Below are 14,708 nucleotides of genomic sequence, written 5' to 3'. Positions count from 1 at the left end.
GACAGAGAAAAAGAAAAATATTTTCATCATTTACTTTCTGCCACATTAAAAATGTGTTTTCATCCAAATCCTACGACTATTTAAATGGACAGTTTCATTCTTTTATAATCCATTATTTTAACTTGTGACAAGTATTGTGAGCATTTATCCTCTTACTATCCACCAGGTCACCATTATGGTGCTGGGTTTTGGCTAAGCTACGTAGTACAAATAATCAAATGATCATAAACTAGATGTCACAATTTTATTTAATGAATTAAGACGCATCACAGTTTTTCTTGTATGTAGATATGGTCAAGATGACCTGCTTAAGTTCAAACTGAGCATCAGAATGAAGAAGAAAGGTGATCTAAGTGAATGTGCAGAAACTGCTGATCTGCTGGGACTTTCCCACACAGCCGTCTCTACAATATACAGATGAGGGTTTGAAAAAGAGAAAACATCCAGTGAACGTCAGTTCTCTGGGTGAAAAATCGTTAAATGCCAGAAATGAGTAGAGTATGACCAGACTGTTTTAAGCTGAGAATATGACAGGAGTAAGTCAAGTGACTAATTACAAGTTACAATCAAGGGCTGCAGAAGAGCATCTCTGAATCAGAGAAGCTAAAGCAGCTGAAGACCACACTGGGTTTCACTCCTGTCAGCTAAGACGAAGAAACGAAGGCTACAGTTTAAAAAACTATTGTTTGGTTTGATGACTCTCAGTATCTGCTGCAACATTTAGATGGCACAGTCAGCATGAAAGCATGGATCCACCCTGAGTGATGGTGTGGGGGATATTTTCTCAGCCCATTTTGGACCCAACTGAGGATCATTTAAATCCCACAGCATACCTGAGTATTTCTGCTGACCATATTCATCCCTTTATGACCACAGCGTTGTCATCTACTGATGGATGCTTCCATCAGGATAACACCAGATCACCTGTGTACTTAGATAGATCCCACAGTCATCACGTCAGTCCAACAGATCACTTTTAAGATGTGATGGAAGGAGAGATTTGCATCATGTGTGATGCTGTCATGTCAATATGGACCAAAATTTCAAAAGGAATCTGTGCCACAAAGAGTTAAGAAAGGCACAAAAGGGGTTCAACCCAGTAGTAGCAAGGTGTACCTAACAAGGCGGCTGAGGAGTCTAAATCTTTCTTTGCATTTCATGAACTAAGCAAGAAGAGTAGCAGTTTTAAGGTGTCGATATAGAAGCTGTTTACATGTTTTTCATCTGGATGTGAAAATTAGATTTATGTATTTTTCTTGCAGAAAGGAGTTTGCTACATCAAAATAAGAGAATAATAATGAAGGACCACCAGGATCTAGTGAGTATGAATGCAATATGAACAACAAACTCTGTAGTATTCATTAGGATTGAGATTAAATGGAGAACACATGCATGCACTTTAACACTCAACATAAAATCATGGGACTTTAGCTCGTTTTGGTTGTTATTCTAATATTCAAGTGCATCACAACAATAAAAGTTTCTTTCAGTGCTTCAAAACTCTGAATAACTATACACAAATGTGCTTACAGTCTGCATCCTGGTAAGTAGGTCAGAATGATGGTAAAACTCAAATGTAATTACATTTTATTATCCTTGCTTTACATTTAGGCAGCCATTATGACATCAATTTGTTTTGTTCTTCAGAAAACATCTGGACTGCTTGGTGGTCTGTCCTTGTACCTGCCTGAAAGAAAAAGCCCTCTTTTTTTTCCCAAACAACTTGAGACTTATGTCTATTGTTTGGTGTTTTTCTTATGCAATGTCTTCAGGGTAAAAAAAAAAACATTCTCCAACTGTTCTGCTGTTGCCCTCCTCAAGGTCAAATGTCTTCCATTCCATTTTCTATTTTCCAAATACACTATTGTGCCGAAATCTTTTTAATCATGATTTCAATGACTTAAGTCAACTGGAACATTTGAATTCATCATTCCAGTCACTTACATGGCCTCAGGTGTGTAAAATCAAGCACCTTGCCATGCACAGTGCTTCTGTGACCATTTGTGAAAGAGTCAGTCGCTCTCAGGAGTGAATTCCAGCATAGTACCATGACAACATGCCACCTGTGAAACTGATTGGGAACGACAGCAGCATATAAAGACATTTTAGTCAATTTTATGCTCCTAACTTTGTGGGAACAGTTTGGGCGTCCTGTTCCCACATGACTGCACCAGTGCACAAAGCAAGGCCTATAAAGATATGGATGAGCAAGTTTGGTGTGGAAGAACTTGACTGGCCTGCACAGAGTCCTGACCCCAACCTGACAGAACCAATTTGGGATGAATTGGAGAGGAGACTGTGAGCCAGGACTTCTTATCCAACATGAGTGTCTGACCTCACAAATGTGCTTCTGGAAGAATGATTAAAAATTCCCATAAACTAGGGGTGGGTGATACAGTAAACGATATACGATAGAAACGATATAGATTTGGTCAGTGATAGAGATTTTGACTATACCGCTCTATCGCGATAGCGCATGTTGATGATGTCATCAAGCTGCGCCTGTTTTGGTCGAAAGCATCGCAGTGGCTACAACCAATATCATCTGCAAATTATGCCGGTCGACAGTCATAGTAAAGAGATGAAGCACTTTTGAAATAAGGGGAAAGCCAAAAACTGCGCTTCCTCCTCTTCCATAACATTGATTCATTAATATTGAATTCTCTTGCAGCTGTTCTATTCCCATGTTGTTGCAGTATATTAATAACTAACCTCGTATTGTGGATGAATAATCTCAGTTGTTCTCCTGACTGAAGTTTGGCCCTTGTATAGCATCCTGCTATGCGATTGCATTTGTCCCTAACCACCAGAATCCCTCAAGTTAACTATTAATGAGTGGAAAAAAGTTGGCGTTCATCCTCCAGCTTCACTGTGCTAATGTTATGCTAACATACCTGTGTCGCTAGCAATCACGTAGTACAACATGTTTAGGTGGAATCTAGCGAGCTAACGAGCTAACTTCCTGTTAACTTCTAACTCCGTTAAAAGTAATAAATTCTGTTTTTATGGATGTTAAACTTAATTGTTACATCTGGTAAAGCAACAACGCTGATGATTTAATTAAAGATGAAAGAATTTAGACAGTTTTTAACTCTCAGTATTCGTTTGACTTTGGGACCTGAAGAGACGGAGTTTTGGACCCAGATTACCCCACGAAGCTCCTCACTACGGCAGCCGTAATACTCTGACAATCCATCAAGCAGTGCCGCTTACCAAAGTTGTACTAAAACATTTTTTAACAGATTTCTGCACACCCAAATCGGTTCGAGGTCAGTAAGCACAACCAGAATTCATACATAAGGCACACTCTCGATTTTTGAGAAAATTAAAGGATTTTAAGTGTGCCTTATAGTGTGGAAAATACGTTATACAGAAGAAAAGAATATATCGTGATATATATCGTTACCGCACATGCTTCAAATTATATCGCGATATGAATTTTAGGCCATATCGCCCAGCCCTACCATAAACACTCCTAAACATTATGGAAAACCTTCTCCTCATTATAACACCAACCCTCTGTATGCCTTCACTCCATGAACCCTCTCTGTAGTCTTTCTCGTTTTCTCCAGCCTGTAAGCTCCTTATTTCAAGCTCTTAACAGAATGCTCTAACAATAATAAAAAATCACAATCACATTTTCCCCAAAAGGCTGGAGAATGAATTCTTATTTCCTAATTTTTATCAGCAGCTGAAAGAAAATACAAAAGCACCCACTGCAGATTTTAGAGCTTTAACAACAAAAACAGGCATGACGAACATATTAAGATGCTTCAAGCATTTGTTTGCAGCTTACATCACAAAGTGCATTTCCATTATATCTGATTATGTGAGGCAGAGGCACATTTCTGTAGTGTGTTTGTGTGCGTGTCTGTGTGTGTGTGTGTGTGTGTGTGACCACGTGTACAGGTGACTTTCTGCATTTTGAAAGCAACACCTGTGTGAGTGTTGCTTTGAGGCTTTTTTTTCTCTCTCAGATGAAAAATGGAAATGTGGTCTATGATTTGTTGTTACCATCATCAGCTAAAATCTTTCCACACAGCGTGCATCTTTCGCTGTCTTTTACGAGCCGCCTGGCAGACGACCCCGCTCGCCGTCTGCCCCGTTTTTTTTCCACTGCCTCTCTGCGTTTCCCTTCCCACGGCTGGTCGTCCTCGGAGTGGCATTATCTGTCTGCCGTTCACTGCTCTCACGTGCCACCTCTTATCATTACCGGAGCGCACATGTAGGAGAGAAAGAAATTATTTTGGTTAATTTTCTCTTTGCTTTGATGTTAATGCAGCTGTGATGGAACCAAATACCATAATTGTGTTTGTTTAGTGTGTAAGCTGCATGTTTTTCCTCTTTTTGCTGCTCCTCTTGTGTGCCTGTGTGCTGTTGTTTGTCTTCCCAGCGATGTGGAAGCTTGAGAAGCAGATCGCAGTCCGTGGGCATCTGTTTCCATGGTACTTTTCCCACTTTTCTATTTTGATTGCACAGATTTTCCAGTTTAACTGGCCTTGTTAGCCCTCTTTTCTTTAAATGTATTGCATATCTGTTTGTTTTCCACAAAGCAGATAGACAGGAGCCACTTAATGTTAGTCACATGAGCCTATAACACTGACCTTTCGGTTCCTCGATTACGTCATTCATCATCTACCCTTGGACCAATTAAATTCCTCTGTGTCACATATGTGTTATCAGACTCCCATACATGTAAGCAGAAGCTCAATCATAGAAGTCATTATTTAGATTGGCCCTTTCAGAATCAGCTGCATTACATTACTTGATCGTAATTATCAATTCATTAATGAGGCGGGCCCCCCTGTGCCCACACACTGGTGATGTGCCTGCTGGTCAGATGCCTTTAACTGTGGCGGAGCAAACAGTCAGACGTGCTGCCTAATGACCCACTTCCTCACTCCGTCTCTAAGACTGAGGCCAGACATCCCATCAAAGGAGGCCCATTTCCACTCCTTATACCCATAATCTCATTCTTTAAGTCTATACAGCCTCTGGCCATAGATGAGGGTGAAAGCACACACAGATCAGTAAATCAACAGCTTTGCCTTCTCCTTCACCACAACAGAATGGCTCTGCACAACATAACTGCAGACGCTGAGCCAGTTTTCTTCACCGTGCACAGGAAAAATCTGACAGCAAAATCCAGCATTTGTTATTATGTAGAGAAAAGCATTTGGTGGAAAGATCTACTTCGGTTGCACCGTCACTGTTTCGTAAATCTGACCACAAAATTAGCTAAAACTAAAAGGGGTGGATGAGCTTTTACTTACTTGGAAAGTTCACAGATACTTGTCCCTGGAACTAAAAGTCCAGGCTCCCTCTGCTTCCAGCCGGACATCCCTCACGCCTGTGATGAGTCAGCTGTTATTTCCTTCCATCGAGGATGAAGTTGGGAAATCACTGTTCATCAGTGGTGCACTGACTTACTTTGATGGAGCACACTACTCCTGATGGAACCCTGCTGCTCATTTTGACATTAGCTGAGGATGCACTGCTTCATTTTTAAAACATTTTTTTAAAGAGGCAAGACTGAGATTTGAACATGTTGGACATGTGCAGAGGAGGGATAGTGGATATAGTGGACAGATGACGTTGGAGATGGAGCTGCTGCACAAAGAGGAGGTTCATGGACACGCAGAGGGACAGACTTAGGCGCAGGCAAGATCATCTGTTGTTGTGACCCCCAAACGGAGCAGCTGAAAAAGAAGAAGAATCTCATATCTGTGCAAGCAGATGTTCTCACATTTCCACATCTGTGTCACCGAGTCAGGGCGTTACTCCCCACACCTGAAGGGATGAGACACAATGAAGCAGTGAGCTAATATTAAAATCAACTGCTGTCTCCTGTTTTGCCCAATAAAACCCCACCTCCCAACATAGATACACACTTTCCACTTTGCGACTATTTACTACTAATTTTATGAACCGCTGAAGAAATCTTTGTTGCCACCTCGACTGCACACTTTCACAGTGACAGGTGAGTGAGTGTGGTCATCGAAGATTTGATGAATTCCTTTTTTTGCATTTGCTGTGAAACTAAACGGAGACTGCGTTTACGCTGACACATGCGCACAGACACGCAAAGTCACTCCACGCTGAGTTTTGTCCCCCTTCTCCCTTTTAGGTAAGTCGTGGCAGACGCCTTGATGAAAGTCGTGCCCTGAGTGCCCCCTTTCGGTCTCCATAGTAACTGCAGCATCTCGATCAGCCGTTCAAGCTGCTGCTGCATGGTGATTATGAATCAGCAGCTGCTGGACTTGCTGAAGATGTGAATGAATAAATCAATGAATGTGACCTTGTTTGTAAATGACAGCGGTGGGTAAACAGCTGTGGAGACTTTAGATTATTGCTCAGCATGTTTTTCTTTTTTCCCTTTTCTCCTTAGATGATGATGTTCCAGTCAACATGACCTGCTCTGCTCAGTCTAGAGGAACCTGTATCCGCTGTCTGCTTTAATGGTGTCTAAGGTCCAGCCTGTTTATTAACACAGTGTGCCAAAGTGGGTTTTAAACGCCGGAAAAAAGCGTCAATTATTAACTCGGTAATAGTGCTGGAAGTTTTTTTTTTTTAGTTTGGCTGTTACCCACAGACCCCGCCGCCCTGCCCCGCACTGTTACAAATGTTCTGTTTTTCGGACGGTCTGTTTGGTTCTGTTTCCCGGCGCTCTCTCCCCATCTTAATTAGAAGTGACAGACTGACGCACCGGTGGGAGTTTGCTCCGCTTTTCGTTGCACTCAACTGGGCACCGAGTACTCACCGAGCTGTGACGCGGACAAGAGGCGGGGTCAGCCTCGCGCATAAATATGGCTCAGCCTCTAGACAGAAACACACTAGAGCGCAAGTGAGAGCACTGAGACACAGAAGGCTGCTCACCTGCCTTTTACGCACAGACGAACGGTGCACATCCAACCCCGGGTTTAAACATGATCAAAAAAATGTCGCCCTCCGAAAGCGATTTTGACATCCCAGCAAAGAACTGCTACAGGATGGTGATTCTTGGATCCACCAAAGTTGGCAAAAGTGCAATCGTGTCCCGATTCCTGAACGGGAGATTCGACGAGCAGTACACGCCGACTATCGAGGACTTTCACAGGAAAGTGTACAGCATCAAGGGGGACGTTTACCAGCTGGACATACTGGATACGTCCGGAAACCATCCTTTCCCTGCTATGAGGAGGCTTTCAATACTGACAGGTACTTATCCACATTCCTATCAGTCTCCTTTTTTTATACCAGAGAATCCTTATGTAAACTAAGAAAGCAAATGCGGGCTTTCTAAATTCTGCACGGACTCGGTCAGAGCGCACATCGTGCGCTTTAGCGCGTGGCTGCAGGGTGCAGCAGAGCCTCCTGTGCTTTATTGTAACTGTGCATACACGCAGGGAGAAAATGAAAACACTTTAAACAAAAGCAAAGGCGGTTAAACAAAATAATTTTCTCTGCTTTCAGGTGACGTGTTCCTCCTCGTCTTCAGCTTGGACAACCGAGACTCCTTCCAGGAGGTGCAGCGGCTCAAGCGGCAGATCTACGAGACCAAAATGTGCCTGAAAAACAAGATCAAAGAGAACATCGACGTCCCTCTCGTGATCTGCGGGAACAAGGGTGACAGAGAGTTTCACCGGGAGGTTCAGCAGGAGGAAATCGAGCAGCTGGTGGCCGGGGACGAGAAGTGCGCGTACTTCGAGATCTCCGCAAAGCGCAACGAGAACGTGGATAAGATGTTTCAGACTCTGTTTACCCTGGCCAAGCTACCTCACGAAATGAGCCCCGACCTTCACAGGAAAGTGTCGGTGCAGTACTGTGACATGCTGCACAGAAAGTCTCTGAAAAACAAGAAGCTGAAGGACATCGGGGAAGCGTACGGCGTGGTGACCCCGTGCGCCCGGAGACCCAGCGTGCACAGCGACCTCATGTACATTAAAGAAAAGGCCATCGGAGGCGGCCACGGCAAAGACAAAGAGAGGTGCGTGATCAGTTAAGCGGACACTGAAGCTCAGACTCTAATGACACGTTTGAAGGAGAAGAGCCCGGCCTTTGGTCAGAGCAGCCGGCAGCGCTCAAACTGACTCCGGAGGTTTTGGAGACGCCGAGACCGCCGCGCGCTCCGGTGAAGCTCCGTTTGTAAAGGACACAGACTGGACACGAGTCCGCTAAAACTACCAAAAAAAGAAAAAAAAAGGTTTCCCACCAGACATTCGAGAATGTTAGCTTGCTCCGTCAATCAGAGCCCGATGTGTGACGTGGCTTCATACTCTGTGAGATGCGTAAATGTGTTTTGTTGACGTTATACCTTTACAGACGGGAGAAAGAGAGAGAGAGACTCTTTGGGTGAGGAGGTGCAGTGTTTCGGGGAGGTCATGTTTACATCTTCTAGATTTTCTAAAGGCTAAGTACACTTGAATGTTTCGTTGCAATCTAGAGTATTTTTTATTGTGAATGTATATTTATTGTCACTGTCATTTTTCTCTTTTGCAGTGAAAAATATAAAATGTAATAAAACACAAATCAACACAAATATTTATCTCTGTTTCTTCTATTTTATAATGTTAATATTTCTGTAGGCACCTTATAAATAGATGTATTCAAACAAGGGGGATAAAAAGCACAGCCCAAAATAATATCCTTCACATCTCCCATTTGATCTTGTCATTCTGAGATGTCATGCTCTCTGGGACTGGGACGCTTCAGTATAACTGATGCAAATATCTACATTTTGCACTTATCCTGCAGAACCAAGCAGGATCTGTTACTTGTGCCCCTAATTCCAATCAAATAAAGACAATATAGTGCAGAAAAACAGGCTTTATTACCCAGAGGAAATCAATGCTTTCATGTTTATTTAAACTGGGGACAAGTCATGTGTTAGCACCTCACTAACTGCAGGAAGACTGAAACAGACCAAATTAAGGGGATCTAAAATGTGAAAATCACTCTACCCCACCTGCAAAATAATTTGAGGTCTATCCAGGAATTGTAAATACTATTAAAAACATGCTTCAAAAGCATTTTAGTGAGCTGTTTTGCGTCACAAGGTGGACGCTTGTGGTACAAATATGCAAATCATGTCCCTTTAATGTCCAGATTCTTCTGTCCTTGAGTGCTCTCGAACATTTTTGTCATGGTCTCCGTGCCTGCCCGGTCGGCCCCACAAGGCTACAATTGCTGTTTCTGTTCTCTCCCTCTCTGCCTGGGCGGAGCTCACTGTGGGCTCCTGCCCTTGGCCCACACACACACCTGACAACACTCACCCATCATCACCGGGAGCATATTTTGAGGCTGGAACACAGATCCTCTCGTCGCTGGATGATTGTACCCCTAACGTTAGTGTTCTCACAGCTCTTGTGCTTCATATTCGTGATTTGTGATTAGTTGGTGACCTGCCTTCTCGTCTGCCTCAGATCTCCCCCCCCGGGACCTGCGACCTCCCTGCTGCGGGAACGTGTGTGAGTGTGTGCGAAGAAGACGTGAGCGAGTTAACCTGTGATTCCCCCGGAGTTTTGGATCCCTTCACTGTACATATATTGCACTGGCACTGTAAATAAACTACACCTTGGAGATACCTTACCGCTCTGCGTTTGAATCCCTGTACCAGATCGTGACAATTTTAAAAACGTAATAGTAAAATTCAGGACAAAAACAGTAATAATTTGTTCTTATTATGTTTTTCTACCTTGTCACCTGCATTTAGAAGTTCCAGCCTCCGTCCCCCGAGACAAGGCAGAGACTTAATGTTCGGTACATTCTCTGTGTGTGATGTTTTAAGTGCTCGCTATCAGCAATAATTCTGCATACTGTATCTTGGCAAAGAGACAGAGAACATCTTGCGTTAACCTGAGAAAGAGGAAAAGTCTCTCAAAGGCCAAGGTCAGAGGGCTGTACTATAACACTGCCCTCTAACTGTTCAGTTACACTATGTGCTCCCAACTGCATTCATTGTGAAGATCAGCAGGCTAATGATCTTATTATCTCCACACTGATAAGACGACGGCAACACTAATTGGCCTGGTGTGACGCTCGAGTGAAAAAAACCTAAGATCACAATGTACGTTTGCACACAGCAAATCCCCGTGAACACACATTTTTCATTATTATCAACAAGCACCATCACATATGCCAAAGGCGTCAACACGCGCACTAGCATCAGAATGGGGAGGAAGGCCAGTGACACATTGTAAATAAGGACAGAATGTGCCACACAGGCCAGCAGCAGCTGCACAACGAGGAAGTGCGCAGGAATTCTGTTTCTTTCTTTTTTTCATCTCAGAATGTCTCTACAAATGCTGTTAGCTGGAAGTATTTTAATCACAGACTCTCAGGTATTGCAGACATTCCAGTGAATAAAGAGTGGTTTGGTGTTTCTTATCATGCTGAGAGCAGGTATTTAGTCTCAAGCATCTTTGCTCCATTTAATCAGTAATTACTCTCTATCAAATCAGGACGCTACATGTCTTTGTGATGAGTGCATTTATGCTCAGACACTCATCTAGTCTCTAACACCCCTGATGGTCGGTTGGCCTCAGACAATTGGCTACCAGCAGTCTGTGTTCACATCTATTTGTGCTGTTTCATAATGCAATGTACAAGAAAGTGATGCTTTCTTGTACATCAAGAAAGCATAAGAAGTGATGCTCCAAAGCATTAAAAAAAATCATAAATTGTTCATAAAAATGAATTACTGAACAGCTCCCCAGAGGTAACAGCAAATGATCAGCTGGTTTCAGCATAGGTGATAAACCCCTTCTCCTCAGGTTTCCAAGTATCTTAAGTACTTTTTTTTAAAGTTTAATTTCTCTCTTTTTCCACTAACTTTGTTTAAGTATAGTTTTAAGTATCTTTGTGCCTTGAATGTGTCAATTGTTGTTGGTCAAACAACAAAGTGAAATGTTTGTTAGTGAAAATCATCCTTTTTTAAAGTTTTGTTTTTAGGAAGCTCAATACACGATAAAGTCAATGCTAACATAATAGCTGTTAATGGCATAGCTATACATCAGCTAAAAGCAGCTAGCTGATGTGTAGCCAGCTAACTAGATGTTTATGCTAGCTAATAAGCCGATTGTTATTTTTCTTCATCTATAAAAAGCAGTGATGAGTGTTCAGTGAGCAGCGAAGACTGCAGCAGTTGGACTTTAGCAGGTGGATGACTGGATATGTAAAGCGCTTTGGGGTCCTTAGGGACTAGTAAGGCGCTATATAAATACAGGCCATTTACCATTTACCATTTACGAAGTTCAAGGTATGTGCTCACATTTGGGCCGGGCAGCAGGTCTCCCCAGTAGAAGATTTCAGTCCTGCATGTTTCTGCCATATTTTGGCTTTACTTCCAAGTGTTGACACATCCTTCATATTTATGTACATATAAATCTTACTATAATGATCTACGTTACTGCTATAATGATGTATGATATACATGCTATAGTGATATTTGTCTGTATGTACTCTATTTTTGCCAGGTAGATGCAATCTCAACGAAACTTTGCACGGACATCATCACACATACGGTGATTATTAACTTCATTATAACTCCCAATTCTTTGGATTTTCATTTTTATATTATGGTCATTTCATCCTCTTTGAATGTGATGACACATTCTCCGTTTGCCTTTGTTTCACGCTCAACGTACATTGCCTGTATCTAACTTAACTGTCACCAAATCTGTTTTGTTTGACTCACCACTAAATATGGAATAAAGAATTTGAAAAACGCCAGAGGCCTGCCCTGTATAATCAAACTAGAGATCTTAGGGAGCCCAGGTATGGAAAATAAACAGTAGTTTAAACATACTCACTACGTTGTCTACCAATTAAGTCTATTTTCAGCATGATTGATATTTACTGCTGCACACAGCGCATCATTTCTTTAGCACAAAACAAGTTCTAAAACTCTAAAGTGCTCCTCACAGGACAAAGTCAGACCTAAGGGTATACTTTCACACAGGTGTTGCCACCTATGTGTGTGATCAGTTTTGCAAAAGGTCGTCTAAGTCACCGATCATAGTAATAATAATTAAATTGCTGCAAATAAGACATTGTATTGAATCCCTGTTTACGAGGTATAAGCAGTCCTTGAACTTCTGCAAAATGGAATATGTGTACACGTTTCTCAGTTTATTGTGCATAATGTAAATGCAAATCTGCAAATGGTTTGTTTGGACTAATCTCAACCTTAGAGGGATGTCCAAAAAGTAAGAACCAACCAAAACATTTTTACCTTCAAGAAATGTTGATTCTTTCAAAACAAAATGCAAAACCATAAATCCTTTTAACTGTCATTCACAGTGTTATCCTTAATACACATAATCATGTCCAAACTGTTTTGAAAGAAATAGTAAGTATTTACATCAAATACAAAATAGGAATACACTCACAGGCACACACACAGTACAAGGCCTGCATAAAGTCTGCGCACATTCCAAAATTGAAAGAATCCTTGAGTTTCTTAGGCTTCTTAGAAGTTTATTGCAGAAGCGAGAGCTGTCATGATGTGATGTAACAATCAGGCCTGACATGCGTCATCAAAGGCAGACACGATGAGAGAGATGGGGCTGTAATTACTTTCTTGATGACTAATGACACAGTGGAGGTCTGTGGGATCCTGCTTATGCAACACCATGCCGTATTTACAGAGAGCTTGAGAACATTAGGTAGTTAGTGGGGGTGAAGAGGTGACTTTATGCGTGGAGGGATGTTGTCACAGGTGTTCTGGGAGATAAGCAAGAAGAGCAGTGTTGGAATGTAAACAAATAAATCTAACCAAGTGCTGAACATAAAAACACTTTATTAGATAGAGTGGAGTTTGGATTTTTACTTACACATATCGTGGACATGAATGACTGTCTATGATTTCTTTGCACCATTCTCTTTCAGAGGCAGAATTAGCATACAATATATAGATATGTAGATATTCTTGACATTAAAACAATATTTTGCTGTCCAAATTTTATGTTCAGTTAAACATTCCATTAGTAAGTTGCACCTTAACTAGACACTAGCCATCAACTAGCTTCTTGTATAACTATGGTTGCAAGAGGTCAAGAAGTATGACATATTTAAGAATGGCCAGCTTACTGCCTACTTAATTCATTCCACAATCGGCTTAAATGTGTGTTTGGGGTCACTTTCCTAAATAAATACCCCTGTTCACAAGTTTCTACCCTAGCTCTTTAAGTCCCTTTACCCCATAATCCACCGATGACCTACTGCCAGGCCTTGACTCTGGATAATATTCTCCAAAACTCCTCCAAGTGTCTCTGTTAATGCGCCATGTGTTCCTGGGCCTCCTCCTCCTCCTCTTTCACTGTGGTTTCCAGGCCAAGTCCTGGCTGGTGAAGTTACTGCTGGACTTTCTGAGGATGTGCCAGGATTGTTATCGACTCCTGACTTGTTCTTGTCCAGACTTCTCAACCAATAGTTTGAGGTTATGCAAAGAATTATAGGGTGGTCTATCTCTTTTGTTATAGTATTCACCAGTGTTGGTCAAGTTACTTGAAAACAGTAATTAGTTACTAATTACTGATTACTTCTCTAAGAAAGTGATCCTGTTTCTTTACTGATTACGTCTTTTCAAAAGTAATTAGTTACTTTATTACTTAGTTACTTTTAAAAAACATGATACACAACCTGAATACTTTATAAAGCAACAGACCTTTCAGCCCAATTCTATTTTTTCTGCATAATCCATCACGTACAATTGAATCAAATGAAAAAGTCTCTTTTTAAAACTTGTTTTATTAGTTTTAATCTTTTAACTTCATGCACATTGTATCAAGCAAAAATAAATTATACACAACTGTCATTTAAACCTACCTGTTTTCTGCATATTCCAGCATATAAAATAAAATGTTTTGTCTTTACACTCACTCTTTCAAATAGATACAAGTAAAACACAGCAAAGAATAAATCAAATCAAACATCCAGCTGCACTAAGTTTTGTCGCTCTTAAATCTACTGTCACCTGTTTAGCAGGAGTGGAGCAGGTGGAGGTTTGCCCGGTGCAGCAGTGGTCATGTCAGTGGGGGGGATCTGGGGGTTTCTCTGTGAATGTCACATTCCTGTGGCAGTGTGCTCGTTGCTTGCTCAGATTTGAAGTTAATTTTTTTTGCTGTAAAAACAAGTTTTCTTCCCACGCAGTGAACAGCGGACGCTAATGTTTTTGTCACTTTTTACGGAATCAAACTCAAAATAATGTAAGTACGTCCACGCTTTAAATGCTGCATGGTCGTACTCTCTTCCCCACTCCATAGTATCCATTGTTGATCTGCACACGTCTGTGTGTCTGTGTATGACGTCACATGACCGTACGTCATCGTCATGAGACACTCTCACTTAGTAACGCAGTAACACAGCATGCTTACAGGAAAGTAACAGTAATCAATTACTTTTTTGCAACAGTAATCCCTTACTTTACTCGTTACTTGAAAAAGTAATCGGATTACAGTAACACATTACTGCCCATCTCTGGTATTCTCTTCATTTAATTTAGCAGTTCTGCCAACACGATGCTACCACCACCATGCTAACAGTTGGTATAATTTATTACTGCTGAATGTCTCACTTTACTTCCCAAAAATATGCCTCTGGAAGCTAAAAAGTCTACTCTAAGTTACATCTAGTCCCCTAAAGTATTGCGCTATCATGCAATGTACTCCTTTATTCAGGCACAAACAACATACAGGGAGTGCAGAATTATTAGGCAAATGAGTATTTTG

The 14,708-nt window shown here is 41.5% G+C and overlaps 1 protein-coding gene across 1 annotated transcript; it reads left to right on the top strand.

Moving 5' to 3' along the window:
* Positions 1-6,818: 6,818 nt before the first annotated feature.
* Positions 6,819-8,518, top strand: LOC113027819 (dexamethasone-induced Ras-related protein 1-like). Its single transcript, XM_026177639.2, has 2 exons — positions 6,819-7,197; positions 7,453-8,518. The coding sequence occupies exons 1-2, from the start codon at positions 6,927-6,929 to the stop codon at positions 7,980-7,982; spliced, it is 801 nt and encodes a 266-aa protein (XP_026033424.2). The 5' UTR covers positions 6,819-6,926; the 3' UTR covers positions 7,983-8,518.
* Positions 8,519-14,708: the final 6,190 nt, after the last annotated feature.

The sequence above is a fragment of the Astatotilapia calliptera genome, chromosome 8 (genome assembly GCF_964374335.1).
Source record: "Astatotilapia calliptera chromosome 8, fAstCal68.1, whole genome shotgun sequence".
NCBI lineage: Eukaryota > Metazoa > Chordata > Actinopteri > Cichliformes > Cichlidae > Astatotilapia > Astatotilapia calliptera.
This window is presented reverse-complemented; position numbering and strand designations above follow the sequence as displayed.